The following is an 18,553-nucleotide window of genomic DNA, read 5'->3' as shown; positions in this document are numbered from 1 at the left end:
GAGTCCAGGCAGCGCTGCTGTGTGCGTCTGCTGGCGCCGTAGTCTGCAGCTCTCAGCAGAGTCCCCGCAGCGCTCCACACACACACAGCCAAGGCAGGGGACGGCGTGTGTGTTGTGTTGTGTGCAGGCCTGAGCTCGGGAGAGCAGCACGGCCATTACAGCTCTATTCTGGGGGCAGCGCGGCGGAGAGCAGCGCTCACTAACACACATGCAATATACACAGAGGAGACACGGCAAACTTATGGGCTGTGGGTGTGTGTGTGTGGGTGTGTGTGTGTGTGTAGCCGCAGCTGTCAGTCAAGCCCCCTGGAGAGTGATTAATGGAACCAGCTGTAGGGACCAGGCTGCACGTTGTACATGAGCAGACGCAAACACACACACACACACACACGCACACATACACGCACACACACACACCACATATACACACACACACACACCACATATACACACAAACTACCAAGCATTTATCACCCACTTATTAGCTAACAACAGCAAAGACAAGAGCAGAGAAGGACAGAAGAGAGAAGGCATGGGGATGAGAGGACAGGTACAACAGAGGGCTTCCACCTGTTCTCTCTCTCTATCTCTCTTTCTGTCTGTGTCTCTCTTTCTGTTTCTCAAACATACCCATACTAGAGGCGCGTTCAAGTTCACGAACATAGGCGAACGTTCGCAAGCAGTATTCCTTTAGCCTTGAGTTTTTGGCAAACGTTTGCTAACAATCGCAAACAGTCTGAGGAGATGGTGCTCCGCGAACATACAGTACAATGGAACTGGACATGAGTGTGACCAACACAACCATGCAATTACTGTTAGAACGGAATGTTAACACCAAATCCTTCAAATGTAACTGTTCAAAGAAAACATGTTCACCGCCACGAACGTTCGCCACTGCTTGCTAAATTTGAACGCACCTTAGATATCTCTGATACTAATCAAATCTCTGCTGGGAGACTCCAGTCTAACGCTGGCCCAGTGTCTCCGGATGCATCCAGCTGATTTCCATTAGGCACTTCAAAAGAGCGGAGAGCGGTGTGTTCCCTCTGAAACAACAGTGCAACGGCACATCCCACTGACTTCACACAGCCTCGTCTGTTTACGCAGGCCTGAACGACCCCCACATCTCAATGATGATGGGCCAGACACAAAACATCAAGGTATGTCACCATGGTGATATCGATGCTATTGTTGACCTTGGCCCTACCTTGAGGAAACTTGATCAAAATAATACATTCACGGATGATGTCAATTGCTGGAATGAGTTAAAACTAAGACATGCGGAATAGGTTTGCTGGGAAATGCGGACACACACACAGACAGATGTACAAACACACACACACACACACACATTAGTTTGAACACTTTGTCGGGTCGTGATGTAAACACCTCGGGTTCTAGTCTATTCATTTATTCATGTATGCATGAATCCGCACGCCTCGTTTGTGTGTTTGTTCAGAGATGTTCAGGGTGCCTTCATGCGTGAAATGGTTCCTCCATTCACCCCTCACCCCCACCTCCCAAATAAACCTCCCCCCATCCCATCCTCTTCTGCCTCCCGAAAACCCGTACCAAAAACAGGCACATGAAGAAAGTTCATTAAGTCCTGGAACACTTCTTCTCCCACTCACGGTTTCATTTTCCAAAACAGCCCACTGCTTGCTCTAATGAAAACAAGACGCATGCACACAACACGCGCACACACACACACACACACACACACACACACACACACTGCACACTCTGAACAACTCTGAACAACTCTGGGCAACCACAACTCCCTTCCACAGAAAGAAACACAAACAGCTTATACAAACAAAATTCACAAACACTTTTGACACGGATGTGAAACTTTATCCTCGAAAAAAAAAAAAAAATGAGGCAACAGAGCAGCACACACAATGCTCCAATATTTATGCCTTGGGAGCGTATACAATGTTCCCCATCCTACACACACACACACACACACACACACGCACACAATGAGAATGTGTTTGAGCATGTGCATGCACACACACACACGTACACACACATCTTTTGTGCAAACACAAGATGAGGGTCATCCTGGCTGAACACAGCTTAACATATGTAATGCGCGTGTGTGTGTGTGTGTGTGTGTGTGTGTGTGTGCACTGTTCCCTGCGGCTGGCATCAATGGGGCGTGTAGTTGCGTCTAGGCGGCGCGGCGAGAGTGGAGACATGTAGGCACGACATGTGTCAGGGAACAAAGGAGGAGACGCACAAGGCCTCCTGGAGGCTGCAGCCACTAATGGGCTGAGTGGGGGAGAGGAGGCTCCTACACACACACACACATACTGTACACACACACACACACACACACACACACACACACACACACACACACACACACACACACACACACAAAGCACAGAGCAACACTGCTGTCAGTGCTGTAAAGTGATTAGAGCCGTCTGACACACACACACAGAGATATGACATATACAAACACATACAGTGCACTTGTGTGTACACACACACACACACACACACACACACACACACACACACACACACACACACGACTGCGCCGACAGAACTAATCACATCTCCTAGTTAGACATGACCACAAGGATACTATGGTAGTGTCTGAGGATGCGTACAAACACTGACACTCACGCACACACACACACACACACACACACACCATGCCTAATGTAAGTCAGTCAGCTGGAACAGCAGTTATCCCAGTAAATTACACAGTGCACCCTCTTCTCCCTCCCTATCTCCCACTCGGTCTCTAGACTAGCGTTCAGCTGTGGTTTGCACACAATCTGAAAATGTGTTGGCTGCCTTGACGCTATGATCACAAAGAGGAGCTGATAGCTTTGAGACTACAAGGCTCCTTTCACCTGCGCAGAGATGAAGCAAAGCGCAAAACAAAAGCCTTCTCTCCCTTCTTCCTTTTTCCAACAAACCCACGAGAAAATAGACGCAAAAAGCAAGATGAAAGAGGAGATTTGGAGGCAACAGGTGTGACGTGCGAGTCGAGCTGGTTACAGAGGAGATCCATTTTAACTACAACTCCCAGGGGGCTTTGCAAGGCAGAGGAAAAAGTAACTTTGGTCAGGTTAAAAGCAGCAAATCAGCAAGAGGACTCTCCCTACGGCTTTTTGGTTCTCTTTTTAATAAGTCTTGCAATCATAAGCTTGTGCTCACACACACAGTTCCTGCTCAGCTCCCAGTCCTGGTCTCCATGTGAGATGTGTGGGGGTCCCATGATGTTCCCCACTGACACACAGCACACAGCACACCGCCTCCAGCCTCTACTACGTCTCCTCCACGCAATCTCATCACTTTCTCACTCCTTCTTTCCAGGAAGTCACTGTCGCTCGCTCACACCTCACACTCTCACCATGTTACACCTCGTACCCCACTTCCCTCCTTTCTCTCTCTCTCTCTCTCTCTCTCTCTCTCTGCCTATTGTGTCTCTACCCCTCCACCCTCTGTCTCTCATTTGCTGTGTCTCTGTGTCTCCTCTCCTCTCCGCTCTTTCTCCATCACTCACTTCCCATTCTCTCCTCTTCATCTCCAATTCTTCTCTGATCCTCCTCTCCCCCCCCCCCCCCCATCCCTCTCTCCTGGGGAGTGTTGGCAGCAGCTGGTGCAGCTGTGGAGGATCTCTGAGACAGCAGAGTGACATATGGCTGTGCTGGGTGAGGGATGGGTGCTGTCACCCAGCTAAGAGCTCACAGCGCACAGCCAGCCAGCTAACCAGCCAGCCAGCCAGCCAGCCAATGTGTGTGCGTGGCTTTATGTGTTTGTGTGTGGACGTCAGTGTCTGGCTGTGTGTGTGTATACCAGCATATAATGTTAGTGCCTGTATGGCCCTCTCTCTCTCTGTCTGTGTGTGTGTGTACACATGTACCTGTGTGTGTGGGATGTGTGTGTGTGTGTGTTGTGTGTGTGTAAGTGTGTAGAAGGTGATCTAGTGACGTGCCAGAAGAGCGGCGTTGGAGAAAGGCAGAGAGGAGGGACAGGGCATGAAGGCAGCAACACGCACGCGGCCCACAGACAACAGCGTGGAGACAACTCACACCAGAAAACTCCCATGACAGAATTCACACCATTACTCTCTTATAAGCCTTATACTTCCCCATAGGGGAACAACAAGAGAGGAACTGTAAACCCCCTGCACACACACACACACACAGTCACACACACACACACACACACACACACGTTCCTTTCTCCTTCCCTCCTCCAGTAATGACACAGAATGAAACACCTTTAATGGGAGCTATCTGCTCATTATATACCTGCAGGTGTCTACGGTTGTGACAGGGGGGAGGGGAGCGATGGAGAGAGAGAGAGAAAGAGAGGGAGAGAGAGAGAGAAAGAGAGAGAGAGATAAAGAGTGAAAGGAAGATAGATGACAAATAGAAAACAAAAACAGAGCAGAGAGAAGGGGGAGAGAGAGAGAGAGAACGACGCAAGAGAGCGATGACAAATGGAAAAACAAAAATGGGAGAGAGAGATGGGGGGAGGAGAGAGAGGAGAGGAGGGGGTGCTGGTGCTGAGCCACTTCTGAGTGAGCGAGGGAGCAGAGAAGAATGAGGCAGAGGTAGAGAGCTTAGGGAGACGTCACTCCCCACTTTTTCACTCCTCTCTCTCTCTCTCTGTCTCCCTCATTCTACATCTCCTCCTCCTCCTCAATCCCTCTCAGAGGCAAACCAACACCATCTGCAGAGCCGAGGAGCCAACACACACACACACACACACACACACACACACACACACACACACACACACACACACACACACACACACACACACACACACACACACACACACACACACACACACACACACACACACACACACACACACACACACACACACACACACACACACACACACACACACACACACACACACACACACACAAACTGATCCACACGCACACTATCCTGCCTTGAGAGTTGGGATTTCAGGTTACATACAGACAGCATGATTTCCTGCTGCTGTTTGGGGATCAACCAGAGACTAATGCTGCCAGGATTGGCAATGTGGTCTCACTGGACACCACCAGTCCCCAAGATAAGATAAAAAACACACCTATCCGTGTGCACACACCCCCGCACGGCCGCACCCACACAAACACACAAACATACACACTAACACACCTATGCTGCAATCACACACACACACACACATCTCTGCATATCTTTCCCAGAACACACTGAAACACACACACACACACACACACACACACACACACAGCTCAGGATGAGCCGAGGACATCAGACCGCCTCTGCATCAACAGACCTAGATTTTGGAAACAGTTTAAACAGACTAGCCCCCCCCCCCTCCCGTTGGTGTGTCCCCCGGCAGCCCTCCCCGCTTTAAGAGGCGCTCAACTGGGGTGCGCGCTGGCTCCCCGCACATACGCTTCATTAGGATTGTTCAGCAGCGGCGGCCGCAGCTGCACGCTTTAAACATTCATGGCTGCGGCGGAGGAGTGCAGCGCCGGGCCATTAGCATACCCTGCGCAGGCAAGAGTGTGTGTGTGTGTGTGTGTGTGTGTGTGTGTGTGTGTGTGTGTGTGTGTGTGTGTGTGTGTGTGTGTGTGTGTGGGGAGAGAGGCAGGGGGGCTCGAGAGCAGTGTAAGGTGAGCCGCCGACGTTCGGAGGCGTCAAGTGAGGTCCAACAAGGTGAGTCACCCTCACAAGCATGCGTGTGTGATAGCCAATGACGTGATGGGTTACTTAACTCGGTGGCCAATGACGTGGGCTGATGCTGCTGACACACACTGTGCGCAGCTCCAACGTGAATAGAACCCTGAGAGCCAATCAGATTCCAGATGCAGTGGAGAGGTCACATTTTTGGCTTACCTCACAAAACAGGGTGAGCTTGTCATCCGGGAGCAATCCATTGGCCTCGTCCAGCAGGAAGTCCCGCCTTATAAACTTCTTGAAGCCCCAGTCCTTGCCCTGTACGAAGCGGTAAGCCCTCTGGCTCTCTGTAGACATACACACATGCACACACACACACACACACACACACACACACACACACACACAGGGAGGAAAAAGAGAGAGGCAAACCAGGTCAACATTTCATCTACAATTCCCAGCACAGTGCAGCAGCTTAACATCATTGCCTGAGACTGTGTGGCAAAGGGAGTCACAGCAAGACAGTGAGACATGTGCATTTTAAAAGGGCCTCTTTCTCTCCTACCTACTTGCCACACACACACACACACACACACACACACACACAGAGGAGTTCAGAGGAGGAGAGCCTTTCAGCCAATCAGTCCAATTCAGAGCTCTGCCTACTGAACTCCTGTCTGGGGCAGACCCCACCGCATGCCCGTGGGCAGGGCCTCTACCCCTGGAGCCCCGGCAGCACGCCTCTGGAGCGGAGCGGAGAGGAGGGTGGGCACTGGGCAGGCCTGGGCATTTGGGTGTGGTCTCTACAGGCACGATGGGCAGCTGCCCTGTGGTTCAGTCCTGGGAGCATGCAAAGTGCTGCTCAACGCATGGACTTATTCAGATGCATTCAAATCCTTGTCTTGGCTGAATGCATGTGTGTGTATATGTGTGTTTGAGAAAGAAAGAGAGAGTGAGTGTGTGAGTGTGTGTGTGTGTGTGTGTGTGTGTGTGTGTGTGTGTGCACGTATGCATGTATGTGGGTGTGAGATGCTTTAGGAAGATGGGACTAAGAGCAAGGGGAGTTGAGAAGAGGGGGGTGTTTCTGTTTAATCCTGTCTCACGAGACCACACACACACACACACACACACACACACACCGTCTCAGAGAGTGACACAAATCCAAATAGTCTTAAGGGTGTTTTTCTTCTCTTTTCTTCTCTTCTCTACGCTGACAGAGGCAGTTGGAGAGAAAAAGAGCCCCCCCATCTCACCTTATTCCCTCTTCTCATTTCTCCTCCTTCTCCTCTCCTCTTTCTCTCGCTACCTCTCCTCCTTCTCCTCTCCTCTTTCTCTCGCTACCTCTCCTCCTTCTCCTCTCCTCTTTCTCTCGCTACCTTTCCTCCTTCTCCTCTCCTCTTTCTCTCGCTACCTCTCCTCCTTCTCCTCTCCTCTTTCTCTCGCTACCTTTCCTCCTTCTCCTCTCCTCTTTCTCTCGCTACCTCTCCTCCTTCTCCTCTCCTCTTTCTCTCACTACCTCTCCTTCTCCTCCCCTCTTTCTCTGGCTACCTCTCCTCCTTCTCCTCTCCTCTTTCTCTTGCTACCTCTCCTCCTTCTCCTCTCCTCTTTCTCTCGCTACCTTTCCTCCTTCTCCTCTCCTCTTTCTCTCACTACCTCTCCTCCTTCTCCTCTCCTCTTTCTCTTGCTACCTCTCCTCCTTCTCCTCTCCTCTTTCTCTCGCTACCTTTCCTCCTTCTCCTCTCCTCTTTCTCTTGCTACCTCTCCTCCTTCTCCTCTCCTCTTTCTCTTGCTACCTCTCCTCCTTCTCCTCTCCTCTTTCTCTTGCTACCTCTCCTCCTTCTCCTTCCTCTCCTCCTTCTCTACCTCCCTCCTCCTCCTCAGCGCTGGCTGTGAGTGCCCTCCCTCCACCCCTGTCTCCCTCTCTGACCTCTCTCAGGTGAAGGGAACAAGAGGAGCGCTCGTTCATGAGAGAGGAGGAACGTGTTCAATCTGTCTGGGGGAGAAAAATCAAACCCGCCAAACGTTGAGCCCGGCGCTTCAAAGTTGATTCCAATTTCCTTTTTTCCTCGGTCTGTGTCTCGCTCTCTACCTAAGATTCAGTGTATCTTGTGGGTGGGTGTGTGTGTGTGTGTGTGTATCTCGCTCTCTACCTAAGATTCAGTGTATCTCGTGTGTGTGTGTCTGTGCGTGTGTGCGTGCGTGCGTATACCTGTATGCTCTTCTGTGACAGCCTCTCTCTGTTTCAGGGCATCTCTCTACTCTTCCCCCTATTGTCGTTAATCTGGATAATCCAGTTAATTTATGAAAATCTAAACGCACAGGTAACCTTGTGCCTATTTGTGTGTGTTGCCACTGAAGTATATCCGTAGCGGGTGTGCACAAGCGTCTATTTTGTTGTTTAATACATTTGTGCATCTGTCTGCTCAGTCCTGCATACTCAATGCGTTTTCTCATTTTTTTTTTTGCAATAACATCATGCCAAACACGGCTTTGATATTGAATTTCAATTGGGAGTGGGAGGCTGGGTTTACTATTATGCATCCAGCCACCCAAGCATGTGCAAGTGTCAAGGCCCTGGCACACGCCGTCACCGACTGGGGCTCTGGGTAGGGGGGGCAGGGGGCTGCTGGGTAGGGGCAGGGCAATGGTGAGGACACACAGAGAGAGAGAGAGAGAGAGAGAGAGAGAGACACACAGATAGAAAGAGAGAGATAGACACACAGACAGACAGAGAGAGAGATAGACACACAGAAAGAGAGAGAGAGAGAGAGAGAGAGAGAGAGAGACACACACACAGAAAGAAAGAGAGAGAGAGAAAGAGAGAGAGAAAGAGAGAGAGAGAGAGATTTTTGCATTCACATGTGTGTGGTGTGTACATGTACATAGATGCATGCATATCCACCTCTGTGTGCATGTGGCGTGTGTGTGTGTGTGTGTGTGTATGTGTGCTGTGTGTATATATATGTGTGTAGACATAAAAGCACACAAAAACCTTCCACATGCCATCAAAAGCCCAGCTGTCACTGACAAAGGCTTTCCAACATGGTAAGTGCCGTTGTTTTTGCACAACAACAAAGGTACACACTGCAGAGCCCAGATGGCTGGTGAGGATGCTAATGTCCTTCATATGACCATGGCATACCACCATTACAATTATGGTGACCATACCAAACAAACTTAACAAATACCTCCAGAAATGACAAAATGTTGCAAAGTATTGCTTTTATTGTTTTTCATTATTGCGATAACCTTGATATAAGGTTTAAATTCAACATAAATAATGGGTTTTAAGCCTTTCTTGTCATATCGTCTTCGCTGTTCACAGAGCATCTAGTGCTGAACACACCACTGACTGGGTTAAGGGGCCCCTCCACATCAAAAAACACTCAGAGTGCAACAAGACGCAATGAGAAAGGTCAGCATTCAACATGCCATCACATAAAACCGCTCAGAGTTCAGATGAGCTCACCGGCCTCAATATGTAAATAGCAGAATCAGCAAAACACCAAAATAAATTGACAAATGGCATGAGAAGGAACCGCCTAGAACGCCCAATATCTATCTGAGCAACAACAAGTCTGAGGCGTTGACTTGGAACAAAAACAAATGCACGTAGAAGCGGGAAAAAAAACCCTTTTGCCAAATTGGACATAACCTGCCGCCATTAAAAAAGCATTACCTCTCTTCACAGTGCGGTGAACAAAGTGTCATATTCACTTCTTCACACCTCGTATAGAAATGTCACGCTTCCTCCACTGCGGCGGGGAAAGCACCGGAAAAAAGGAGCACCACACACACACACACACACACACACACGAGCGCACACACACACACACACTGCAGCGTCCGCCGTGTGAGGCTGCAGACGGTCAGGTCTTTAGGCGCGCTGAAAGCGGTCCCCGCCGTCGGGGCAGCAGGGGTCAGCCGAGGGGCCGCTTCAGCAGACATTTAGTCCAGAGTGACCGCTGGGTGCTGGGGACCACGGAGGGTCAACGCAAAACTTGCAGAGAAACCCCAATACCACATCCCTCAGAATACACACACACACACACACACACACACACACACACAATCCTGACCTCAACAGCTGGAGGCACTGGGAGCAGAAGAGGTGATAAGAAGAGAGAAATAATCTGTCTCTGCCTGTATGTGTGTTTGTGTATGTGTGTGTGTGTGTGTGTGTGTGTGTGTGTGTGTGTGTGTGTGTGTGTGTGTGTATTTGAGAGAGGGAGAGAATGAGAGAGTGTGTGTATGAGGGAAAGATTGGCACTGGCTGTTGCAGTTTAAGTGTGTCTTGTCTGGGGTAAAGACAGATAGATAGATAGATAGAGAGAGGGAGAATATGAGGAAGAGGGAGAGGTGTGTGTGTGTGTGTGTGTGTGTGTGTGTGGTAGGATGAAGGCACTGTATCAGGAGCCTGCATATTCAGCCCACGTCACTGCCCTGGAGCACAGCACCTCTCAAATACAGACCCAAAGACACAAACACACACACACACCACCCCACACAGTGTGCTGGCTACAATATCAAAAGCTTAGGTCACTAGGGCCTATACACTTATCCTGCCATCTCTCACCTTCCCCAAAAGTGTAAGTGTGTGTGTGTGTGTGTGTGTGTGCACACATGCGCATCCCCCTCTGTGTGTGTGTGTCTCTGTGTGTCTGGGTAAGTGTGTGTGTGTCTCTGTGTTTGTCTGTGTGTGTCTGGGTAAGAGTGTGTGTGTGTCTGGGCAAGAGTGTGTGTGCGACTCTCTGTTATCTGTCTCCTGTGTGATGGCTAAAAATAAGCAAATTATAACCATTACAAAAACCTCCCCTCAAATTTCATGATTTACTAGGCAATCTGCGCCCATCACACACAGACAGACACACACACACACACACACACACACACACACACACACTTGCTTAACTTCATGTCTTCAATAAAGAAAACCTAATCCCAGCTCAAGAGCACTCTATAATGAAGTGTCAGCACAAACATGCGTATTGACATTCTCTCTCCATCTGTCAATAGCGCCTAATACAGTAAAGCTCTGTCCAATAACATTTGTTCATCTCGCTGACAGTCTCCTCCGCCGCCTCGCCACTCCGATTTAAACACACACACACACACACACACACACACGTCTCACACACTCCGCCATCCCAGCCAGCCATCCTAATGCGCTCAGGGAGAGAGGGGGGGGGGGGGGTGTGCTGGGGGTCCTGATGGGTAATTGGGGGGGATCTCATGGGTTCTGATCCAGAGAGGCGTCTGAGCAGGAGGGGAACACGGGCTGAACAGCGCCCCCCGCAGGGCTGGCTGCTCTCCCTGGCTGCCACGAGAGCACTTCACAGTGGAGCAGGCATTCACCTGAGCAGTTAGTCACTCCTGTTCATCAGACCACCATCAAGTACACACACACACACACACACACAACTTGCCAATAGACACAGACACACATGTACTCACTCGATACACAACTAGTCTATGTGTCCACACAGATGCAGACGCAGGCACAGGAGGTACAGAGACACACACACACACACACACACACACACAAGGCTAGCATCAGTCTGACACCTTAGCTGTGTGCCAGGAGGCGTGTAGCCAGGAGCCCTGGGGCCCTGACTGGGCAGAGGGCAGCTGGCCTGCAGCAGCGCTGGCTGGCCTCAGAGGACGGCCACCTGGGCCTCCGCTACCCCCGCGGTCAGGGCCCTCTGCCCCACAGCGCTGCGCTCTCTCCCAGGCCAAAACAACACACACACACACACACACACACACACACAGACACACACACACAGACACACACACACAGACACACACACACACACACACACACACACTAACTAGGGAGAGAGCTCAAGGGCAAGCCTGACAGAATGAGATACAGGGAGGGAGCGATAGAAAGAAAGAGGGAGATAACAGAGGGATGGAGAGGGAACGAGGGATAGAAAGAAGAGCACGGGAGGAAGACAAGACGGCGGAGCAGATAAGGCGAGCGGGGGGGTCGGCGGTGCGGTGCGGAGTGAAGGCCGATGGCTTTGGCTGGGGCCGGCGTCCGTGGGCCGGCCTGATGCAGCGCTCACTCATTTGGATGGGAAGCAGCCGCTCCACTTTAAAAAGCCCCACCTGATGGGTGTCCAGAGACACCGCCGCTCAATCCATCAGGAGCCGCCTCGCACACGCCACCCTCGCCACCCTCGCCACCCCCCCGCCTCGCACACGCCACCCTCGCCACCCCCGCGCCACCCTGCCACCCGTTAAACAAGTGGCGCACGGCCCGCCCGCCGCTCTATTAAAGCCGCGCGGGGGGGGGGGGGAGAGAATTACCGCCACGGCCGTCGCCAGTCGCCAGATCCCCGGACGTGCCTGCCAAACGCCACTGCCACATCCTCACGCTACTCCCGGTGCCATGCAGCCATCACCTCCACACACACACACGCGCGCACACACACACACACACACACACACACACACACACACACACACACACACACACACACACACACACACACACACACACGGCCATAAATTCTGCCTAATGGGGAGTCTATGAGGTGAGAAATGGGTGGCGGTCCATGGAAGCTCTGCTGTACAGGCATCCATTTAGCCGTGGAGCTGATGGATCACCCACCAGCGACTACATAACAACCCCACCCGCACCACCCGCACCACCCGCACCAGCGCCGTGTAATGCTCCTGTGAGTCTTGCCTTTATCCAGTCCTGTCACACACCCTTACTGATCCATTCATCCATCCATTCTCTCCATTCTTTCTCTCTCCTCCCTCTCTCTCTCTCTCTCTCTCTCTCTCTCTAGATCCAATCATAGCCCATCCCCGCTGCCTGTACACCTCCATTGTTTGCCACATTCACCACTCTATGCCAACCCAATTCATCCACCCATCTATCTGGTCATGTGTTCATGTTCTCTATTTCTCCTTCTTCTCTCCCTCTCCATTCGGCGCTTCATTCATCCCTCCATCCCTCCCTCCATTAATCGACATGTCCGTCCCCAGCAGCTAGTTCCATGAGTGCTCACCGTCATCTCAGCTGTGTGTGCGTGTGTATGTGGGAGACCTTCTCTCTCTCTCCCTCCGTGTGTGTGTGTGTGTGTGTGTGTAAGTGCATAGCTTTGGCAGAGCAGACACGTCAATAAGCCAAGTCTGCTCCAGTGGCCCAGCTCAGCCGACCGCTACTCTTAATTAAAGGGCTTTACTTTGTTTTTATTTCACCCAGCCCTCCTCCCTCTAAACCCCCCCATCTCTGCCCCTTCCCCCGTTCCTCTCCCTAAACCCCCCCACACACACACACACACGCACACACACACACACACCCACGACCCCCCCTCCCTCCCTCCCACCACCACCCCCTGAGGACGCCCAGATTAAATTGGATTCTAAATGATCCAGAACCGATAGAGCAATTTTGCCTGCCATATTTTCTTTCGCAGACTTGAGACCCCCGCCCCTCTCCCTCCCCCCCCCCTCCTCTCCCCCTACTCTAGTCGCTGGAAATATGGCCAACAACAGGCTCATTTTCTCCTGCAGGGGGGCTCCTGCAAGGACCCTACGCTCTCCCCTGGGTGCCGTGTGGGGAGGTGGGGGAGAGGAGGTGGGGGCTGGGTAGATGGGGAGGTGGGGGAGAGGAGGTGGGGGTCGGGGTGTAAACTCCTCTGCAGTGAACACCCTGCACCCCACTGAGCCATTAGATGGCCAAAACGGAGCAAATGAGAAAATGAGACATGCGGGTCGTTCACAGTGTCATGCACACTAACACACACACACACACACACACACACACACACACACACACACACACACACACACACACACACACACACACACACACACACACACACACACACACACACACACACACACACACACACACACACACACACACACACACACACACACACACACACTTTCTCAGATTTTTCTTTGACTCTCTTCTTTGAATTAGTTAGATTGTTAGATTGTGCGTGTGATGTGATTGTGTGAGTAAGTAAGCGGGATAGTGATATGTAGTGAGACGTAACACACGTGTCATTGTGTGTGTGTGTGTGTGTGTGTGTGTGTGTGTGTGGACAACGTCTGGATGGGGGTCTATAATGGCCAGCTTTACGGGCAGTGGTGGTGTTTGCATACAACAGAGACGCCTTTCCTCTGGACGTGACTAAAGTGACAAAGAGACCCACAAAGGCGTTTTATAAGCTCATGGAACAAGTGCCTGAGACGAGAGGAGAGTAAAGAGCAAAGCATCACAACAAGAGGAGAGGAGAGAAGAGCAAGAGGAAGAGCAAGAGGAAGAGGAGAAGAAAGGAAGAGGAGAGGAAGAGGAAGAGGAGGAGAAGAGGTGGCAAGTAGTGATGGAAACTGATAGCACCTTCTCTTAATTCATTAGTCTCACCACACCACCCTGGTACATTAACTGTTCATTTTCTCACAAATAAGATTTAATTGGTGTGTGTGTGTGTGTGTGTGTGTGTTCATGCTCGTGCACGCAAGAGAGAAAGGATAAAGGAGGACTCCGTTGATAGATCTGTACGGAGAAAAAAGATCTAACCCAAAGATCTACACAACAGGGTTCTGTAAGCAGAGGCGTAGGCTGACTTACCTCACACACACACACACACACACAGAGACACACCCTCTATGAGATGAGACATGAGAACCTATGCGTGTGGGAAGCCCATCACCAAGCACGCGGCTACATCTGGCCACCGCTAATTCAATCTGGGCGCGCGTTCTGCCTCGCCGTAACCCAATTAAGAGCAGGCGTGGAGCGCCAGGCACGTCCGTCTGAGATTCATCAAAAGAGACAGGCTCGCCGCAAAATAGCCCCGCTCGCTCAACCCGCCCGCCCGCCCGCGCGCCCGCTCGGCCCCTAATTAAAACTCCGAATGAGAACGGCCCCGCGCTCGCCCAAATTAGAGATGGGAAGGAAATGATGAACTCCACCTGTGATTAGACATGCCTCGGCAAGACCAAAGACACGCGCGCGCACACACACACACACACACACGCACGTACCTGGATGTACACACACACACACACAGGTACACCACCCACCGAATCAAATGGTCCTGAAACGGACAAAGGTGAGAAGCTCCACAAGTTCACTTAAATAAGTACAACTCCAGGGCATGGATGATCTCCATGGTTTGTGTGTGTGTGTGTGTCTGTCTATCACACAGCACTCCACCCAAACAAGATGAGATGAACACATTAATAGTCTCTCTCTCCCAATAGAGCCAAGCTGCTACACAAGCACGCACACACACACACACACACACACACACACACACACACACACACACACACAGAGCATCACATGCTGCACCAGGCGCTGCATCAATATCCAGGTATGGATCGGTGTGGCCGCGCTTCACTGGCTGATGCCTCATTAAGAGGAGGCTGGACAGTGGGGGGTTGGAGGAGGGGAGGGGGGGGGGGTTCTCACCCATGGCTTTGGTCTCCTCTCCCTTGGCGTTGAGGATGGAGAACTTGAACTTGGCGCGGACCTCGCTCTTGGGACAGCTGACCAGGAGCAGGTAGAGGGACAGGTAGTCTTTGCTCTCCTCGTCCAGCCCTTTGGGGTTCACTCGCAAACACCTGAGGAGAAGAAGGGGGGGGGGGGGGATTTAGGAATATTTAGGACAGAAATGTACACCACATCAGCCACTTCAATACAATTTCATCCATCTCTACGGAAACGTAATTACTGGACACCCATAAACAAAACACAAATGATATAAAAATGATAGAGGAGTCTTGAGATGTGCCTCCATCAGGGTGGAGAGGTGAGCCGTCTCCACCCACACCTACCATTTGAGTTTGTCATTGGCTCCTGAGGAGAAGGTGGAGCTTTTGATGACCTCGCCCATCTCCTCTCGACAGAAGCTGAAGTTGTTGATGGTCCACATGTAGGAGAACTTCACCACTTTGATCTGCACCGGACCAAACACATATGTAAGGCATCTTCTGTGTGTGAGTGGTGGTGTGACTGTGACTGTGTGTGTGTGTGTGTGTGTGTGTGTGTGTGTGAGTGTGAACGTGAGTGTGTGAGTGTGAGTGTGAGCGTGAGTGAGCAGGGGGGGGGGGGTGCGCGCGTCTGTTCGTGTGCATACGTGCTCGATGCACCTAAGTGGTGGCCGGACATGAAAAAGCGGACATCAAAACGGCCTTTCATCTTAATAAACTCTGACAACAAACAGAGGGCCACGGGAGAGGATAATAAAAGTGACAACAAAGCGCTGATATCGCCACAACAAAAGAGCCAAGGGGTGGAGGGATAGAGAGGAGAGCAGACGGAGAGGTAGAAAGAGAGGGAAAGAAGGAAAAAACATCAATAGCACTGGTATCATCAGGCCGGGAGCGGAACGTCCATCAAGAATGACTAGCTGTGTGCAAATGGGACGTACCTACCAATTTAGAAAACACACACACACACACACACAACATATTACTGAAGGCATAAACTACAATAATGACATATCATTGCATGTATGAGTATGTTTGTGTATGATCATGTGTCATAATGTGTATGTAATAAAAACAATAAACTCAATACATGAATAACACAGGCTCTGCTTGCCACTATACACTGTAACACTATATCAGGCACAGAAACACACACACACACACACACTTGAATCCACCAATCAGATTTCCAAGAAAAATTGATTCAAAATGATTCCAGAGGTGTATACAATCTTTGCCATTGATTAGCCAAATGAATAAGTATGTTAACACTTAAATGTCACCAGATGTTTGTTTGGTCAGGCAGGTGTGCCATTAGTAACCCACTAATGGTTGGGTAGTGCCCAAGGCACCCAAATATCAACACACACACACGCACACACACACGCACACACACACACACACACTGACCTGAGTGTAACACCAGCTTTCGGCCACAGGGCCGCTGGACATCTCAGCCGGCGGTGGCGGACTCGGAACCCTGGACATCGCCAGCTTTGAAGAGGGGGGGAGCAGGGGCCACAGCACCGGCCTGCAGAGGACCCTATCCCCACACACACACACCCTCTGTCCCTCTACCACACACACACTCACGCACACACGCACGCACACACGCGCACACACACACACACACACACACACACACACACACACACACAGGGAGAAGACTCACACACTCACCCCCTCTCGCTCAGTCTTCTACACACACACACACTATTTTCCTCTTTCACACACACACTTTCTAGGCAGCTCCACACTCTCTCTCCCGCTCTCTCACACACACACACAGCCTCCGCCACTGCTGAGCTCCAGAAGCTGGTCCCCTTCTCCAGCACGCCAGACTGAGAGCACTCCCAGCAGATGTGGGGGTGTGGGGGGGTGCAGGGGTGGTGTGGGGGTACGCGCTGGTGCTCAAGGAATCCGCTCTGTCCTCACACACACACACAGTTCACTCCTTCAACCTGAAAGAGAAAGAAAGAGGGGTTCGGAGGAATGGGAAAGGGGGAGAGGGAGAGGGAGAGAGAGAGAGAGAAAATCGGTAAGTACAAGTAGAAGCATGTGTTTGCATGTTTGTTATTGGCTTTTCTGTACTCATTTACACAGGCTGATAAATATCAAGAAGGAAGGGAAAGAGAGGAAGAGAGAGGGAGGGAGCGATGGAGAGAGAGAGATGGGGAGAGGGAGAGTGAGAGAGAGAGAGAGAGAGAGAGAGAGAGAGAAAGAAAGAGAGAGGAGAGTATAATTAGGCAGCTGGCCAAATTGGGCTTTATTCAAATATAAATAGGCCGGCACAGCACAAAGCACAAGTCTGTGTTAATTTCCTCTCAAAGAACACTTGGCCTTAATGAGCAGCAATCTATATTTTATTCATCGTGCCGTTTCCCCAACGTCTGAAGGGCCCAATGCCAACCTCAGGGCTATACAACAAGAGCGAGTGTGTGTGTGTGTGTGTGTGTGTGTGTGTGTGCCTGTGTACGTGTGTGTGCACGCGTGCCCGCGTGTGAGCATGTGCATGCGAGTGCGAAGGGGACATCAGGCTTTCATTCTGTCTTCACACACAAACATTTCGCCCTTCAACCTGCCAACACTGGACAGGCGCTAAAAACAAGAATAAATGTCCTTCTGAGGAAGGCAAACGCAAGGCAGGAGAGCGAGAGAGAGGGAGAGAAAGAGAGAGAGAGAGAGAGAGAGAGAGAGAGAGAGAAAGAGAGAGAGAAAGAGAGGGAGATAGAGGTGGAGGGAGGCAGAGAGGATGAGGGAACAGCAGAGTGGAGGAAGAGCGTTTCTCTCTAAGACTGTATTATGTTAAGCAGGCCATTAGTCTAGAATGAGGGAGGCATGGGGCTACGGGAGCGGCCGCGCTGCTGCTCCGCTTTAAACACCAGCGCTTCCGACAGAGAGAGAGAGAGAGAGAGAGAGAGAGAGAGAGAGAGAGAGAGAGAGAGAGAGAGAGAGAGGGAGGGAGGGAGGGAGGGAGGGAGGGAGGGAGGGAGAGAGAGAGAGAGAGAGAGAGAGAGAGAGAGAGAGAGAGAGAGAGAGAGAGAGAGAGAGAGAGAGAGAGAGAGAGAGAGAGAGGGAGGGAGAGAGAGAGAGAGAGAGAGAGAGGGGGAGAGGGAGAGGGAGAGGGAGAGAGAGAGAGAGAGAGAGAGAGAGAGAGAGAGGGCCAGAACCGCACGGGTGTCACGGGTGCAGAGAGGAGAATGGAAATCGCATGACCCCACTGAACCCTGTGAGCAGCCCAGGCAGCGCAGTCCTAAACACACACACACACACACACACACACACACATACACACACTCTCTCTTTCTTCAGACAGGCTTCTCTATACCACAACCTCAGATCTCAACACTCCCGACCACAGAACAAAGACATGAGAGGGGGGAGGGAGAGAGACAGACAGAGACAGAGTGAGAGAGAGAGAGAGAGAAAGAGTGTGTGTGTGTGTGTAGGTT

At 51.2% G+C, this 18,553-nt stretch overlaps 1 protein-coding gene across 2 annotated transcripts in view; it reads right to left on the bottom strand.

Moving 5' to 3' along the window:
* The window catches only part of spop (speckle type BTB/POZ protein), a 71,454-nt gene that overhangs the window by 12,436 nt on the left and 40,465 nt on the right, over positions 1 to 18,553 (bottom strand). Inside the window, exons 3-7 of one of the 2 annotated variants that reach the window (XM_062533112.1) lie at positions 16,751 to 17,062; positions 16,512 to 16,706; positions 15,447 to 15,568; positions 15,082 to 15,233; positions 5,853 to 5,980 (exon numbers count right to left, since the gene is read on the bottom strand). In XM_062533112.1, coding sequence (XP_062389096.1) covers positions 5,853 to 5,980; positions 15,082 to 15,233; positions 15,447 to 15,568; positions 16,512 to 16,589 — 480 coding nt within the window. In that variant the 5' untranslated portion in view covers positions 16,590 to 16,706; positions 16,751 to 17,062. Of the gene's footprint in view, positions 1 to 5,852; positions 5,981 to 15,081; positions 15,234 to 15,446; positions 15,569 to 16,511; positions 17,063 to 18,553 lie in introns of both variants that reach the window. The other variant, XM_062533113.1, reaches the window with a different exon arrangement.

The sequence above is a fragment of the Sardina pilchardus genome, chromosome 3 (assembly GCF_963854185.1).
Source record: "Sardina pilchardus chromosome 3, fSarPil1.1, whole genome shotgun sequence".
NCBI lineage: Eukaryota > Metazoa > Chordata > Actinopteri > Clupeiformes > Clupeidae > Sardina > Sardina pilchardus.
The sequence above is the reverse complement of the archived record's forward strand: the minus strand, read 5'-3'. Positions and strand labels throughout refer to the sequence as shown.